The sequence below is a fragment of the Mytilus edulis genome, chromosome 14 (genome assembly GCF_963676685.1).
Source record: "Mytilus edulis chromosome 14, xbMytEdul2.2, whole genome shotgun sequence".
In the NCBI taxonomy this organism is placed as follows: Eukaryota; Metazoa; Mollusca; class Bivalvia; order Mytilida; family Mytilidae; genus Mytilus; species Mytilus edulis.
The window spans coordinates 46,951,700-46,970,037 of record NC_092357.1 but is presented as its reverse complement, the minus strand read 5'-3'; the positions used below and the strand labels follow the sequence as shown (position 1 = coordinate 46,970,037).

Here is an 18,338-nt window from a genome sequence, read left to right as displayed (position 1 = left end):
ATTGACCTTGACCTCAATTTCAAGGTCATAGGTCAGTGATCTCAAATCAAAAGACCCCAGGTCAATCATTTGTATGGTTGTGGAGAAATACTGATTTCAAATACATAAGGGGAGAAAACTCCTATAAGGGTTAACCAAAACACTTCGACTGAAATAGGTTGAAGTTGCGCCTTTTTGTAAACAGTCATTTGGCAAACACATCATATCATTTACTGTCATAGTTTCTGTGGAATAACGATAACAAACAAAATTCAAAATTTAGAACATGACCTTGACCTTTGACCTTGACCTCAATTTCCTTCAAATGGACCAAGGATTTCATATCAAAAGACTGTAGGCCTCTATGTCTTATAACGTATGAATTTATCCAACAAATCGCCTATCTTAAATTTTCAAAGGGAAATAACTCCCATAAGATGTCTTCCGATCACTCAAGTCAAAATAAACCAAATCATTCTCAAGAGTAGACGAACAGTTTGGTGAAAACAGTTTGCTAAAATCTTGTACAGTTTTAGAGATATAGCGATAACAAGAAAAAAAGGGACACGGGGAGATAACTCCTATAAGAAAATAATCAGAAGAAAAACAAAAGGTCTTTCCACGAAAAGTGGAAAGACCTAATAATCAGAAGAAAAACAAAAGGTCTTTCAACGAAAAGTGGAAAGACCTAATTATAAAAATGAATAATTGAGTTTTTCCCTCCATATTGTTTTAATTATACTGTCATACATATTGATTGATTGATTTATTGATTGATTGATTGGTTGGTTGATTGGTTGATTGGTTGGTTAATTGGTTGATTGGTTGATTGGTTGGTTGGTTGGTTGGTTGGTTGGTTGGTTGGTTGGTTTATTAAACACGTTGGAGAGGGTCAATTGAAACAGCGAAAAAGAAACAAAGAAGATATTGGACCCTATATTAAAAACATAGACGGAAACATGCATGCACTAAATGATTGATTGGTTGGTTGGTTGGTTGGTTGGTTGGTTGGCATTCAAACACACATAAAACTCTTCATGTAGTGCCAAAATCACATATGTACATGACCTTGACCTTTGACCTTGTGACCTTTGTCAAGGTCCTTGCTCCACAATGTCATTGCAAAAAACTCTATGGTTCAAGGACATTTTGTTAAAGAGTTTGCCTAATAATGGCTTTATATAAACCATCAATGGGGATTATGTCCCTTACACAATGGTAAAACCAATACAGACATAATGTAACAAAGTTGCCCCTTCCAGTACCAAGCATTTTTCACTATGTAAATTTTCTGTATCTATAACCATTGCATGGTTATAGGGAAATCAAAGACAAATAAAAATCTAAAATACGACCTTGACCTTTGACCTTGACCTAATTTTCATTTTTTTTACCAAGGATCTCAAATCAAAAGACCCTTGGTCTCTATCACTTATGGTTTTCCAGTTAAAAATACATTTCAAAATTTCATATACAAAAGGGGAACTAACTCTCATATGGAATCTCTATACGGCTTCGGTCAAAATAAAACAGAACATCCTGAGGATATAAAGAGCAATTTGGTAAAATAGATTTGTCGCAATCTTTTGCGGTTGGGAAGGAGTAGTGGCCACAAGAAAAACAGTGTTTGGGGAGATGACTCGTAAAGTATTTGGTTACGTAGTTGTCAGTTTTTAAAGCGTATAAACTATACGATATCATATTCCAAATATCTAAGCAACATCTTTTGAAACATAAATACTACGCAAGAAAAAAATTAGGCGGAAGAAAAAAAAATAATAATAATCAGAACAAAACCAATAGGTCTTTCAACCGAAAAGGTTGAAAGACCTAATTAAAAACCAATTGTTCACAGAACAATTGAAGGTCTTTCCACCCATAAAGATCAATTTTGATATAGAACTATGAAAATTCAGTTTGAAATATCATATCCAGCGTCAGATGATAGCTTATTGTAAACTGATTCCAAAAATATATGGTTTCTATACATTTTTTCTAAATAAGGGAGATAAATTGTTACTTCCGGTTTGAAATATGGCACTTCTGGTTTATTTGATAGTTTACTTGACACTGATTCCAAAATATATTGTTCAATACACTTTACATCAAATAAGTACAAAACAAAGCTATTTCCGGTTTACACAAGGTCACTTCCGGTTGGCTTTTCAAGGTCATGTAAATTGCTACCAAATAAAGTCCCATGGCTTTATCGTGTTTAAATATGAAGTTAAAGCAAAGGTCAAAATCTAGAACATCATATTTTACTTTGACCTTGAGCTCAATTTCAAGGTCATACAATAAGGACCTTTAATCATATTCCCTAGGTCTTTATTATACTTGGTAAATGAGTTATACTACCCTACATTTAATTCGAAATATAAAATGGGAGAAAACTCCCTTTTCCGGTCACCGTACCCTTTCAACCAAAATGCATGTGTTACGACATGTTGCAACTTACAATTTAGTAAAAATATTTTGTCGATATTTTGTACGGTTTTTGGAAGTAAGTGAAAATAAGCCAAAATCAAAATTTAGAATATGACCTTGACCTTTGACCTTGACCTAATTTTCATTTTTTAGGACCAAGGACCTCAAATCAAAAGACTCTAGGTCTCTATCACTTAAGGTTTACCAGTTAGAAATGCATATTACGTATACCACATGCATAAGTGGAAATAACTCTCATATGGAGTTTTCATATCGCTTTTGTCAAAACAGGACAAATCATGCAAAGGATAAAACGAGCAATTTTATAAAATAAATTCTTCACTTTCTTTTGCGGTTAAGGAGTAGATGTAGTCACAAGGAAAACAGTGTTCGAGGAGATAACTCTTACAAAGAAAATTGTTCGGCTTAGAATGGGTGAAAATAAAAAGCGCAAAAACTGTAAGATACTATATAAGAAATATCTAAGCGACATATTGCGAAACAAAAATGTTATGCGAGAACAAAATTTGGCGGAAGAAAATAATAATAATAATAATTAAAAACCAATTGTTCAGAGAACAATTGAAGGTCTTTCCACCAGTAAGGATTTATTTCGATATGAAAATATTGAAATTTTGTTTTAAATGTAAATTTCATCGTTAAATGACAGCTTATCGTACACTGATTCCAAAAATATGATTTCTATACAAAAAGATATAAATAAGATGTTACTTACGGTAATTTTTGATAGTTTACTTGCCACTGATTCCAAAAATATATGGTTCTATATACTTTTACATTAATTAAGTACAATAAAAAGCTACTTCCGGTTTACAAAAGGTCACTTCCGGTTGGCCTTTTCAAGGTCATATTGCTTGCAACCTAATGCAAAAAGTCCCATGGCTTTATCATGTATAATTATAAAGTAAAAGCAAGGGTCAAAATCTAGAATGTCAAATTAACATATGACCAGCTCAATTTCAAGGTCATAGACCAAGGACCTCAAATCAAACGACTATAGGCCTCTACTTTATACTGTTAATGAGTTATATTAGCATACAACTGAAATTGGATATAAAAGGGGGGAAAACTCGCATCAAATGTCTACGTACCCTTTCAACTAAAATTTATGTCTTACTACATGTCGCAACTAACAATTGTGTGAAAATATTTTGTCAATATCTTATATGATTTCTAAAAATAAGAGATCACAAGCCAAAATCAAAAAAATTTGAACATGACCTTGACCTTTGACCTTGACCTCATTTAAATTTTTTGGGACCAAGGACCTCAAATCAAAAGACCCTAGGTCTCTATCACTTATGGTTTACTAGTTAGAAATGCATATTACTTATATCAAACATAAAAGGGGGAAAAACTCTCAAATGGAATCTCTATACGGCTTCAGTCAAAATAAAACAGAACATCCGGAGGATATAACGAGCAATTTGGAAAAATAAATTTGTCGATTTCTTATACGGTTGGGAAGCCTTAGGAATCACAAGAAAAACAGGATATAACTCTTATATGGGAAAGTGTCAGTTATAAAAGCGTATAAGCTGATATCATATTCCAAAGATCTAAGCGACACATTGCGAAACAAAAAAACAACGAAGGAAAAAAAATTAGGCGGAAGAAAACAAAAAATAATAAGAATCAGAAGAAAAGCAATAGGTCTTTCCACGGAAAAGGGGAAAGACTTAATAATCAGAACAAATACAATAGGTCTTACCACAGAAAAGTGGAAAGACCTTATTAAAGGTCCTCAGAATGAATTTTTTTTTTAAAAGAAACTAGTAACTTTATATGACGCGATAGATAAGTGGTTTCGATATACTTGAAATAATGGAGATAATCTGCTACTTCCGATGCAGTAAATGTTCTTCCCGGTCTCATATGATAGCTTCTTTTACACTGATTCTAAAAATATATAGTTTCTATATACTTTTGCCTGTAAATCAGGCGATAGTTGGCCACTTCCGGTTTATGGAAAGTCACTTCTAGTCTTTAGTGATAAGTAAATGTATTTAAATTACAATACATATGAATTTCAAGTACTTTTTCATTAAAAAAGTTCAAAATGGCTACTTCTGGTTTTCTCAAGGTCACTTCAGGTTGTCATTTTTCAAGGTCATATGTCACCCAAAATTTTGTTAAAGGTCACATGGCATTATAATGAACCAAGTAATAATCAATTAATCTTATAATTAAACATGTCAGGGACAGTATCTACTATAAGATGCCATTGGATTGTTTCAGACCAAATATAACATATCTTCATTACAATAAAGCAAAAATTTCGCATTTGTACTTTTATATATATTTTTTAACGTGTTTGAGTAATATGCAAAAATAAGCAAAGTCAAAATTTAGAACTTGACCTTGTCCTTCGACCTTTACGTCATTTTCTAAGTTAGGACCTAGGGAACTTAAAAAAAAGGTTCCAGGGTTATACAGTTAAAGGTTTATGAGTTTAAAAAAACATACCGACAAAATTTGATAAAGGTAGATAACTCCTATAACATTTCATCGAATCACTACGATCCAAATTAGTCAAATATTTCTGAGGCTGTAAAATCAAAAAATTTTGAACATGACCTTGACCTTTGACCTTGACCTCATTTTAATTTTTTGGGACCAAGGACCTCAAATCAAAAGACCCTAGGTCTCTATCACTTATGGTTTACTAGTTAGAAATGCATATTACTTATATCAAACATAAAAGGGGGAAAAACTCTCATATGGAATCTCTATACGGCTTCAGTCAAAATAAAACAGAACATCCGGAGGATATAACGAGCAAGTTGGAAACAGAAATTTGTCGATATCTTTTTTTGTTACCAAGGAGATGCACACATTCAATAAACAGTGAATATGGAGATTACTCCTACAAAGAAATGTTTTTTGCTTAGCAGGGTAAAATTTAAAAGCGCATACACTGTACGATACAATATATGAAATATCTAAGCGACATATTGCGAAACAAGTATTTATTTCCACACCAACTTTCAAAGTTGTTGAAAAGAAACTAGTTCTTGTTTACTCAAAGTTGAAATTGGCATCAAATCATAAGTTTCTATATACTGATGCGAAGAATAAGTGGTTTCTATATACTTTTGAGTGAAATAAGTGAAATAATTAGCTACTTCTGGTGAAATAAATCTCACTTCCGGCCTCAAATGATAGCTTCCTTTACTCTAATTCCAAAAATATATAGTTTTATATACTTTTGCCTGTAAACCGGGGGGATAATTGGCCACTTCCGGTTTATCAAAAGTCCCTTCTAGTCTTAAGTTAATGTATTCAAATTACATAATATATGGATTTTGAGTACTTTTTTATGAAAAAATTGCAAAAATGGCTAATTCCGGTTTTCTCAAGGTCACTTCCGGTATGCAAAACATTTGTCCTACCTCCATGACATATAGGTTTTTGTCCCCGCAGATAAAGCTCCAAACAACATCGTTTTTGTGTGTCAATCTCATTAGTTTACATAAACTGCTTGATAAATGAATTAGGTATTGAAAATTCACTTAGAAACACACAAATACCCTCACGACATTTACCAAAGAGGAAATCCTGAATATTCGTAGGTCTGTTCTATGTTCCTTTGGAGATGAAGACCTGAATCGTCCATCACTATATTGGTATAGCTTTAAAACCAGGTTTAGTACTAGTACACCTTTTTCTACATTAGAAAATGTCTATACCAAGTCAGGACAATGACAGTTGTTATCCATTCGTTTGATGTGTTTGCGCTTTAAATTTGACATTTGATTAGAGACGTTCCGTTATGAATTTTCCTCAGAGTTCAGTATTTTCGTGATTTTACTTTTTTTTTCCCTTACAAACAACGGTATATTGCTGGGTCTTCCAAATGCTCTACGAAACCTCTATTCTAAATTATTAACAGCTATTATATAGGTGGCATGAATCAGATGTGGATACTAAAATATTCCAAAGATCTTTTAGAGTACATACAATCTAAGACTCTTTCATCTTGCGATACTATTAAAACATTTGACTTTTCTCCACTTTACACAAATATTCCCCATTCCAAACTAAAAGACAAATTGAAAGAGTTGGTATTGATTTGTTTCATAAAAAATAATGGCCAACGTAGATACAAGTATCTTGTTTTAGGGAGGGATGAATCCTACTTTGTAAAGAATCATTTTGATTCAAACGAAAAATTCTCTGAAACTGACATTATCAAGATGCTTGATTTCTTGATTGACACCATACCGGTATTTTTTACGTTTGACGGACGTGTATTTCAACAGACTGCCGATATTCAAATTGGAACCAATTTTGCCCCTCCTCTTGCCGACTTGTGTCTTTATTATTTTGCGGCTGACTTCATACAGGAACTTCTTACGAAGAAAGATAAGAAGTTAGCAATATCCTTCAACTTTACATTCCGTTATAAAAATGATGTTTTCTTACTAAATAATTCATAATTTGGCGACTATGTTGAACGAATCTATCCCATCGAACTAGAGATAAAGGATACAAAAGATACAGTTAAGTCTGCCTCATATCTTGACTTACATCTAGAAATTGACAATGAGGGTCGGTTGAAAACAAAACTTTACGACAAAAGAGATGATTTCAACTTCCCAATTGTGAACTTTCCATTTCTATGTATCAACAGTTCATCAGCGCTTGTGTTGCTTAGTCTTTAGTGTTCTATGTTGTGTTTTGTGTACTTTTATTTGTCTGTTTGTCTTTTTCTATTTCAGCCATGACGTTGCCAGTTTATATTCGGTCTATGAGTTTGAATGTGCCTTTGGTATCTTTTGCCCCTCTTTTGTACAAAAATCATACCGTTTTTTTTTCATTTCAATTGTTTTATGTTTGTAATTATTTCGGACCTTTTATAGCCTACTTTGTGGTATGGATTTTCCTTTTTGTCGATGGCAGTTCCATGACCTAAAGTTCTTTGGGTTTTTTTATGTGTACATCTAGACATTTAAGGAGTTCAGTGTCTTTGTGATTAAACATTCTAAGGAGATTTGATTCTTTCAAGAAAAAAAAATAACAAGAAATTTGCATTGAAATTGATATCACAATACTAAAACTATTTATTTAGTATAATACAAGTGTGTAAACACTGAAATATCACGCTCCCTTAACCGACCATTGATTCTATGTTGATAGTCAGAAATATAATGTTTTACTGCAAGTTTACTAAACATTACAAGGAAATGAGGTCAAAGTCAGAAAAACTAAGTCACAAACACATGTTTTTACAATAAATAAATAAATAAAATAAATAATCTTTATTTCAAGAGGATGATCCCATTAGTTAAAACTAATCTTCCTGAGAGTCCTCAAAATAATAATAACATATTTATAAGTACATAGAGTATTATAAAGTTATATTATACACAATATACAATTGTATTTAAATAATAATGAAAAAGCATATTAATTTGCACAAGTGATGAAAAATTTGTAACATTTTGTTTTAAAAGATACAAGTGTATTACTCATTTTTATTTCATTTGGTAAACTGTTCCATATTTGAGAACCTGAATATGTAAATGTTTTCTTTAAAAAATTTGTTTTTGGTTTTGGAAGATTTAATAGTTTTTCATCAGCTGAATGTAAGTTATAATTTTGATTATCAGTAAAATGAAAATTTTCTTGTAAATAGTTAGGAACCATACCATTTAATGATTTAAATACAAGTATTGCCTTTTGGTATTGAATGCGTTTTTCCACATTTAACCAGCGTAAACTATTAAACAATAAACTGGATGATGTCATTATGTCAGCTTCTACTATAACCCTAGCAGATTTCTTTAATAACTTATTAAGTTTTTTTTATTCCACTTTCACAACAGCTTCCCCATATATTGCAACAACAATCAAATAATGGCAAAATATAAGCATTAAAATAGATAATACGTATATGCATAGGTAAATATTTTCTGAAGTGGAACTTTTCATTCCACGTTGAAAAGTTGACATATATATACAAGAAACAGATCAAACTCTGATTGACTAAGGAAACAAGAAAAGTACAGATGAACCCTGCAAGACAGACATGTACACCTTACAAGCATTTCATGCATCACATATAATTGAATTATTGCATAATGTATCTAAGAAAACAAATTAACTAAGAAAACTAAATTTGAACATTGACCCATGAAAATGAGGTCAGGGTTAGATGATACCTATCACAGAGACATACACACTGTACAATCATTTCATACACCAAATGTAGTTGACCTACTGCTTATAGTTTAGGAAAAACAGACCGACCAAAACATAAAAACTTTACATAATAACATTGAGCAATGAATCAAGTGAAATGTGCCCTAGGTAAAGTAAAACGGCTAGACTGACACGCACATCGTAAAAAGTTTAAATACACCAAACAGTTGACCTATTGCATATAGTATGTAACAAGAATGTGTCCCAAGTACATGGATGCCCCATCCGCACTATCATTTTCTATGTTCAGTGGACCATGAAAATGGGATAAAATCTCTAATTTGGCATTAAAAATAAAAGATCATATCATAGGGAACATATTTACTAAGTTTCAAGTTGATTGGACTTCAACTTCATCAAAAACTACCTCGACCAAACAATTTAACCTGAGGCGGGGCGAACGGATGGACGAACGGAAGAACGAATGAAAGGACGGACAAACGAAGGAACAGAGGCACAGACCAGAAAACATAATGCCCATTAATGGGGCATAAAAAAGAAAACTTAACTTTAACCACTGTAGCATGAAAATGAGGTCAAGTTCAGATGACAACTGCCAGTTAGATATGTTAACCTTACAATCCTTTCATACACCAAATATAGGAAACCTATCTGAGATGTGAACTTATAGCTCATGGCTGATTTTTTACAATATCAATCGGTAGAAACCCCTGATAATCTACTTAAAAGTCTAAGGTGTGCCTCAATTTAATAAACTAGCTCAAATATTGAATGATGAAACGCTCATGAATTTAATATGTATCTACTTTCCTAAAACAAAATTTCCCATAACAGCCATGTTGCTGCTCCATGTTTTATTGTCACCACATTTAATACAGAGTGTCTGTCTAGGGAGTAATGACAGAAAAGTTTTCGCAATGGATTCAATAATAAAATTATTTGGTATCATTGCTGTTATGTATATACGTCCCCAAAATAAGTACCAAAGATGCACTGCAGAAAGCACCAAATGTTCCATGAATTGTATAGTTATAAGATTCAAAAGAAAACCAGTCAGAATCAATGATGGTCTCTGCTGATACTGTTTCCTTTTAAAACTCAATTACATACATAACATAGGGAAAAGTAAAAGTTAAAATAAGGCAACCTTTTTGGTCCATTGAATTTGAACATCAAAAAATAGTACAAATTTACCAAACATTGGTAAGATTTAAAATTTCAGACATCAGTATTTATATTTTTGAATTTAGTTTATAAAGCTTGGTAAACTTTTTACATTCATTGCAAAAAACAAAAATTGACAAAATATTTTCAGATTTGTTTTTTAGATAACTATGTATGTGACACAAGTTTTCTCCAACAAGATATTTTCTTACAAAATGTTAATAAAAGCACATTAAGATTACTATTTTTGCCAAGTCAGGTTCTAAATTATGGCACTTCTGACAAATCTTTTCTCATTCAGCTCTATGGGAGATATTGAAAAAAGCAAAAATTCTGGGTGTGAGACAGACAGAATTTTCTTTTTTAAAGTTCCTTAAAAAATATACATGTAATGCATTTTCTCCTACCAGAGAAACTATTTTACCTTCATATTTTTCAATAGTGGTCTTGTCAAAATGGATAATGCTACATGACAAGAAATTCATTAAATAAATTCATAATTATATTTATAAAGTCTTACTCTTAGTATATTATGCAATTATTTAAAGACATGTATATGTGCATTATAAACTGATGAAAAAATGCAATTATTAACTGATAAAAAAATGCAATTATAAAAACATAAAAAAATCAAAGTCTTTATTTACATAAATAATATGCATGAATAAACAAGTACTGATATCTAACAAAACAGTTTCACAACAGTTGAATAAAAAATGAATAATAAATGCACTCATGATAATTATGAAGTTTGTTCCTGGTTCGAATGTTTATGTAAATTAAGCTTCATGGCTTCAAATCGGGAATGTACTTTCTCCAAATTGATGATAGATTGGGCCTCTGACTGGAATGGCTGTGTATATATTGAAGCATTTGTGACCGAAGAAGAACGAGACTTTGAGGATGGCTTATATCTGATAAAAAAGAATAAACATTAAATCTGAAAAAAATAATGTGCATGCAATGAATGTCATGTAAAAGAGAGGAGCAAGATACCAAATGAATATTCAAACTCATAACTTGAAGATAAACTGATTACGCCATGGCAAAATATGAGAAACAACAAAACCACAGTCTACAAAACATAACACAACATTGAAACATGAACAAATAAATAATACAAACTTTCTTTATCAGTAGAACTTGATAATGTCAAATACTAGTCCAACTATGCAATCTTTTATGCCATTCAAAACCAGGAAAACTAACAAAATCTTTGAACATCAGTTGCACTGAACAAATACTTGGATAAATATGTTTATAAATATATACTACCTCTGAATTGTTAAGTTTTAAAGCAAGAAATGTATGTTTAAAAAATTTAACCCAAGACTGAATCAAAATAATAACTAGCCTAGAAAGGTCCATTACCAATTAAAACAGACAATTTATATAAAATATTTAACTATTTTTTGTTCTAGATACTGTCTTTTGATCATGATGAAGTGTCTGTCCAAGTTTCATTAATTCATTGAATGTACATGATGGCCTTCATGTATAGATTCTGCGTACTGATGTTGTTTATCATCTAAACAAGGTGTTATATTGTTCTTTCATTTGTCTTTGTTCAATTATTAATATTACTTTTACTGTTGGATTGTTTTATGTGGTACATTCATTTAACGTGGCTCAGTACTTAAACATCCCGTCAATGTGTTTGTATTATCTTTCATTTTTTGCTGGTGTGTTTTGTATATGCGACTTTTGTGTTTCTTTGGTTCTTATAACTTGACTCTGTACTTTAAAATATCCCATCAGTATGATATTGTTCTATAATATGTCATTATGAGATATTTTTATCATGAATTAGAAAATACGTTGAACCACAAATGTCAAAATTATTCAATCACGTAGTGGAATGATCTATTTGTGGATTCTTGTAAATTCTATAGAACTTTTTGACTTTTTTGAATCTCGGTCTATTTCTGAAATTAATTCTTACATACTTTTGATCTTTTAACCCTGTATGCTAAAATTGTTTGTATAAATATTGCACGACAAAAATATGTGATGTATAAAAAAATTTGAAGTCAGACATGCGTATCAGTGAATGTGTTTGTAGATAGATGTTTTTGTGTTCTGTTAAATTGTTCCTTTTAAAATTGTTACACGATGATGACTGCTGTACCCATATTTTGACTATTTTATTTATTGTGTCTGTTTAGTTCAGGCATCATTGTAAACATAAATGAATTTGATGAGACTGTCAACAAAGTGAGAGGTTTAGCACTATAAAACCAGGTTTAATCCACCATTTTCTACATTTGAAAATGAATGTACCAAGTCAGGAATATGACAGTTCTTGTCCATTAGTTTTTAATGTGTTTTGTCATTTTATTTTGCCATGTGAATATGGACTTTCTGTTTTGATTTTCTTCTGAGTTCAGTATTTTTGTGATTTTACTTTTGACAGTTATGGATAGAACCTTCATTTCCTTTGCAGGTATGACAATAATATCATTGGACATTAGTATGCTATCTTACCTTACTGGATGTCCCCGTCTGCCCCTCTGAACTATTTTAATAATGGTTTTGTTATTGGTCATCTCTTCAGCCAGTTTTCCTTCCAATGTTGGAATATTCAAATCAGTCTCAGGACAATTCTACAATAAAACATAAAACACGTGTGTATAAAATAATGATCACAAAATCTTTGTTTTCGTAGCATTTAAATGAATCATTTGATGATTACTAACATTTTTAAAGTTTAACATCACTCATAGATCCCTAGCCTTGATGGCCATGTGGTCTGAAAAGTCAAACTACTGTATGACTCGCCTGTCAACAATGAGGTTGAGAGTTGTGAATCCAACACATGACAAGTGCACTCAACTTTAATGGACTAGGATTTTATTTTTCCTACAGAAGGTTGGTGGTTCTCTCGGAGCATTCTGGTTTCATCCATCAATAAAAACTGATTGCCAACAACACCAATCAATCAATCAATCAATCAAACAATCAATCAATCAGTTAATCATAGATCCCAAATTCATAAATACAAAAGTGAAAGGTCCATCCAAACTTTGTTGAAATCAAATGTAATATTGTCAACTTATCAACCAGATGCTCCGCAGGGCGCAGCTTTATACGACCACAGAGGTTGAACCCTGAACGGTTGGGGCAAGTATGGACACAACATTCAAGCTGGATTCAGCTCTAAATTTGGATTGTGATTAAATAGTTGACACAGCATAGGTTTCTGACACAGAATGAATGTGGTCTAATGAACTTAAATTTTTTTTTGCCTTTGAGCAATTCACTATGCTGTTGAATATTAATCCTCTCAAAAAAATGTTTGAAGAAATTTTCTTTTTATTTACGAAATCTGAAATGAAAAAAATTGAACCCCCCCCCCCCCCCCCAATTTTTTTTTCACATCCCCCTTTCCCTTATTCCAAAACTGATCTCAATTCAAATTTCTAATGGAGTTTGCAACAATAACTACTCATTTAAATACATATTAAAATGTAAAAAAAGTGCTTGTAATGGTAAAGATTGTTTTAATTTATCAGTTGGTAGTAAAAGTGAATATACATTGTATCTATACTATTAAACGAGAAGACCTCATTTTGGGTGTCGCTTCTCTTCTTTCCACAATAAATTAATCAACACGCCTCTATGTCCTATAGGTACAGTGCATAGTCGCATTTGTCATCCATTCATATGATTATTCAGATTGAGTTATTTTGGGAGAAAAACGAGAAAAAGGGCATCCGGATATTGTCCCGTCATTGGACAAAATTTTAAGTCAGATTATACTTCCAGTTTGCGTTTTTCTGTATACTTTGAACATACATATACTACGAATAAAGTGTATTTTCAGAATTCTATCTGCTATCATTTTCAAGTTTACTACCCACTGTGGTCACAGAGTTTAGTAAATAGAGACAGTCTGTATACTATATCAATGACCACCATGGATCGATTAGAAAACTTAGAATTGAAAGTAAATACACTTTATTTATATAGTGAATGTTCATAATATACAGATAAGCGCTAAAATTATTCATGTGCACTTTTGATACCTTTTCTGACATTCTCCAGTCATTAAATCTTTTACAAAATTCATTGATTACAAAAAAAAAGAAGATGTGGTATGATTGCCATGTTGACAACTCTCCACAAGAGACCAAAATGACACAGAAATTAACAACTATAGGTCATCGTACGGCCTTCAACAACGAGCAAAGATCATACCGCATACTCAGCTTTAAAAGGCACCGAAATGACAATGTAAAACAATTCAAACGAGAAAACTAGGGTCCTTATTTATGTGCAAACAAGAATGTGTCCAAAGTACACGGATGCCCCACTCGCACTATCATTTTCCATGTTCAATGGACCGTGAAATTGGATAAAAAATATAATAAGCCATTAAAATTATAAAGATAATATCATAGAGAACATGTGTACTAAGTTTCAAGATGATTGGACTTCAACATCATCAAAAACTACCTTGACCAAAAACTTTAACCTGAAGCGGGACAGACGGACGAACGAACAGACGGACGGACGAACGGACGAACGAACGGACGCACAGACCAGAAAACATAATGCCCCTCTACTATCGTAGTGGGGCATAAAAATGAACGTAAAACAAATATGTAACACATAAACAAACGACAACCACTGAATTACAGGCTCCTTACGTAAATGTTCATATCATACTAAATGTATATTCATATTGAAATTGATAGAAAACCACAAATTGGGAATTTTGGAAATAAGGAGGAGGGATTAAAAAAAAACATTTTCCTGTCCCCAATAACCTATGATTCATGATACATTTGCTGAAATTCTCCAGTCATTTAATATAGTTCACAAAATTCTTCCAACAACACTTTACATACTTTAAACTACGCTCTGAATGCCCGCGATTTCGCGGGTGTGTTCTAGTATTGTATAAAACAATGATTTAAGTTGATTCAACTACTATTCTGGACAAAGAAAGATAACTCCAATTGAAAATATGAAAATTTCTTGCTATTGCACAATATTGTGCAATTAGATATTTCTTGCTATTGCGCAATACTGTGCAATTGAAAATATTTGCTATTGCACAATACTGTGCAATTGAAGATTTCTTGCTATTGCACAATACTGTGCAATTGAAAATTTCTTGCTATTGCACAATACTGTGCAATTGAAGATTTCTTGCTATTGCTGCATACTGTCCAATTGAAAATTTCTTGCTATTGCACAATACCTAATATAATAATTTTGGATCCTGATTTGGACCAACTTGAAATCTAGGCCCATAATCAAAAATCTAAGTACATGTTTGGATTCAGAATTTCAAAGAAGCCCAAGAATTCAATTTTTGTTAAAATCAAACTTAGTTTAATTTTGGACCCTTTGGACTTTAATGTAGACCAATTTGAAAACGGGACCAAAAATTAAGAATCTACATACACAGTTAGATTTGGCATATCAAAGAACCCCAATTATTCAATTTTTGATGAAATCAAACAAAGTTCAATTTTGGACCCTTTGGGCCCCTTATTCCTAAACTGTTGGGACCAAAACTTCCAAAATCAATCCCAAGCTTCCTTTTATGGTCATAAACCTTGTGTTTAAATTTCATAGATTTCTATTTACTTATACTTAAGTTATGGTGCGAAAACCAAGAAAAATGCTTATTTGGGCCCCTTTTTGGCCCCTAATTCCTAAACTGTTCGGACCTCAACTCCCAAAATCAATCCCAACCTTCCTTTTGTGGTCATAAACCTTGTGTTTAAATTTCATTGATTTCTATTTACTTATACTAAAGTTATTGTGCGAAAATCAAGAATAATGCTTATTTGGGCCCTTTTTTGGCCCCTAATTCCTACACTGTTGAAACCAAAACTCCCAAAATCAATCCCAACCTTCCTTTTGTGGTCATAAACCTTGTGTCAAAATTTCATAGATTTCTATTTACTTAAACTAAAGTTATTGTGCGAAAACCAAGAAAATGCTTATTTGGGCCCTTTTTGGCCCCTAATTCCTAAAATGTTGAAACCAAAACTTCCAAAATCAATCCCAACCTCCCTTTTGTGGTAATAAACCTTGTATTAAAATTTCATAGATTTCTATTCACGTTTACTAAAGTTAGAGTGTGAAAACTAAAAGTATTGGGACGACGACGACGACGACACCAACATCATACCAATATACGACCAAAAAATTTTCAATTTTTGTGGTCGTATAAAAACAGTTTACTTACAACAAGAATTTCTGTACATTTCCTTCTTTCTAACTGGCAGGCTAAATGTAAAGGAGTTAATCCTGAACTGTTTTGAATGTTGACAGTCATATCATTTGGATCTATTTTAAGCAACAACTCCATTATCCTGAAGTTGTCTCCCTTGAGTAAACAAGTGTGTAGTGTAGTTGAACCATCCATGGAATTAACAGCACATATATGATTGATGAACCCATCTGTTATTAAACAACAACAAAAATATAGTTTATTAAATCTTGATTTGCATGGCAGGTGATATTAAACCTATTGAGGCATACAGTCTCACTAATTTCAGAGTTCAATCGATTCAGTACACATGTTACTTTGAAACAATTAACACATGAAGGAAATATCGAATAAGCAATTTATTCTATATTGTATAGCAAAATTAAGTTAAATGCATCAAGTAAAAGAAAAGTTCTACCAAAAAATTGGTTATGTCAATGAAATCTAGTTACTTGTTATGAAATAGTTGAGAATATAGGAATAAACAAACAAAGAGACACAACAATTTCTAATTAAGGGACATAAAAAATATGGTATGAGAGGCATTTTTCCTTATTCCTTTTACAAAAATCAGCCTCTGGTTTTCTCAATTAATTTGTTTTAAATGCTGTCAGGTTGGATCTTTTGATTATTCACTCTATATGTTGCATGAATTTGCTTATGTCTGTGTCATTCGATCTCTTGTGCCCTATTAGCTATCATACAACATCAACTTTTATTTTAAGACAAAGTTGCCATAATTTCCGATGGTTATCTTCAGCTCAGTAACCAATTTGTTTAGGTACAGACATGATTTCAACATTATTTTCTAGTTCTAAATTATAGTTTTTTTTAATACTGATATAGAGTTTCTTAAAAGCTTTATTAAATTCTTAAACCTCAAAGACTTATAAATAAATCACACAAATTGATCATGTGACTGGTTTCAGTCAGTTACATGTAGGAGGCAATGGTATTTTTAACTCTGTGCCATACCATGATATATGGATAGTCCTGATGGGCGACTAATATCTTGAAGCAAGGACTCAACTTTTCTGTTTTCTGTCACCTCAGATCTACAACATGTAAGTTAGAAAAGATTAGATAAAGTGTAGCCATAGCAGCCATTGAAAATGAGCAGTGCAAAAGCAGATCAACCTATACTTAAGTAAAAAAAGACAGTGGAATTTCAAAACAAATATTTTCACTGAAGCATCTGTTGGAAGATAAAACTTAATAGGAGTACATAATCGAAGTGCTTGTTAGCACTGAAGGGTAAAAATTGTTTTACTAATTTATCAGTGGGAAGCAGTATCAAATACTGCACTGAGCTTTTGTTCAACAAAGGAAGATAACTCTATTTTCATAAAAGATGACTGTAACAATGACATCATTGATATTTTAGAACATATATTAAACTCCTGCACTTTGCAAAAGTTAAGTAATTTTCTTGAAAAGGGTAACATCATTTTGTAACTTTAATATCTCAGCAGAAATTTTATTGATAAATTTCTAGAAATCTTAATGAATAGGATGTATAGATTGTGATCAATGTTCTATATTTTGTGTATCTCAAAAGTGGCGATAAACCTTGGAAGATTTAGATATCAAGTCAGTACCATAGGGTTATGATTTCATTTTATGCAATCTTTAACCTAAAGTAAGTGAGTAATGATTATGTTTTGGCATGGTCATCTTCATCTGATATAACATGCATCTGTCACACTTCACATTATATACATAAGGTTTTTTTGTTTTTTTTTCTAGGTTTTGTTTTAACATGTTTAAGGTTACTTTATATTCAGATTTTTTGTATAAGAAAGTTAATGTATCCTTGGTTAAGAATAAAATCAATGATTAAATATTTGATATATATGTTTAATGTCGCTTTCAGCAAAACTTGGCTATATCATAGTGGCCAGCTTTTATTGTTGATTGTCCAAAACAATTTCCACAAATGTATATTTCTTGTTTTGATATAGATTATACCGTTGGTTTTCCAGTTTGAATGGTTTTACACTAGCATTTTTTTGGGGCCTTTTATAGCTTGCTGTTTGGTTTGAGCCAAGGCTATGTGTTGAAGGACGTACCTTGACCTATAATGGTTTACTTTTATAAATTGTGACTTGGATTGAGAGTTGTCTCATTGGCACTCATACCACATCTTCCTATATCTATATATACATAATATGAAGAAGAATGGTCAATATTGAAAGAAGATTCTCAATTCATATAACTGACAGTAAAACTAACCCCACCTTCACCGAAGAGATAAATCTATATTCAAGCTCATTGGAAGAGAAACTTTCTTACCTCATTACTGGGGATTTTCTCACAACTGGATAATAATTACAATGAGGTTCGCCTACAACAA

General features: G+C 31.9%; 1 protein-coding gene across 3 annotated transcripts in view; it reads right to left on the bottom strand.

Moving 5' to 3' along the window:
- LOC139502486 (serine/threonine-protein phosphatase 6 regulatory ankyrin repeat subunit B-like) overlaps positions 1 to 18,338 on the bottom strand; it is a 512,428-nt gene that overhangs the window by 472,294 nt on the left and 21,796 nt on the right. For 2 of the 3 annotated variants that reach the window (XM_071291964.1, XM_071291965.1), the window contains exons 20-24: positions 18,278 to 18,329; positions 16,961 to 17,040; positions 15,962 to 16,176; positions 12,241 to 12,359; positions 10,395 to 10,670 (exon numbers count right to left, since the gene is read on the bottom strand). In XM_071291964.1, the coding sequence (XP_071148065.1) occupies positions 10,499 to 10,670; positions 12,241 to 12,359; positions 15,962 to 16,176; positions 16,961 to 17,040; positions 18,278 to 18,329 (638 nt within the window). In that variant the 3' untranslated portion in view covers positions 10,395 to 10,498. Of the gene's footprint in view, positions 1 to 10,394; positions 10,671 to 12,240; positions 12,360 to 15,961; positions 16,177 to 16,960; positions 17,041 to 18,277; positions 18,330 to 18,338 lie in introns of those variants that run through there. The other variant, XM_071291966.1, reaches the window with a different exon arrangement.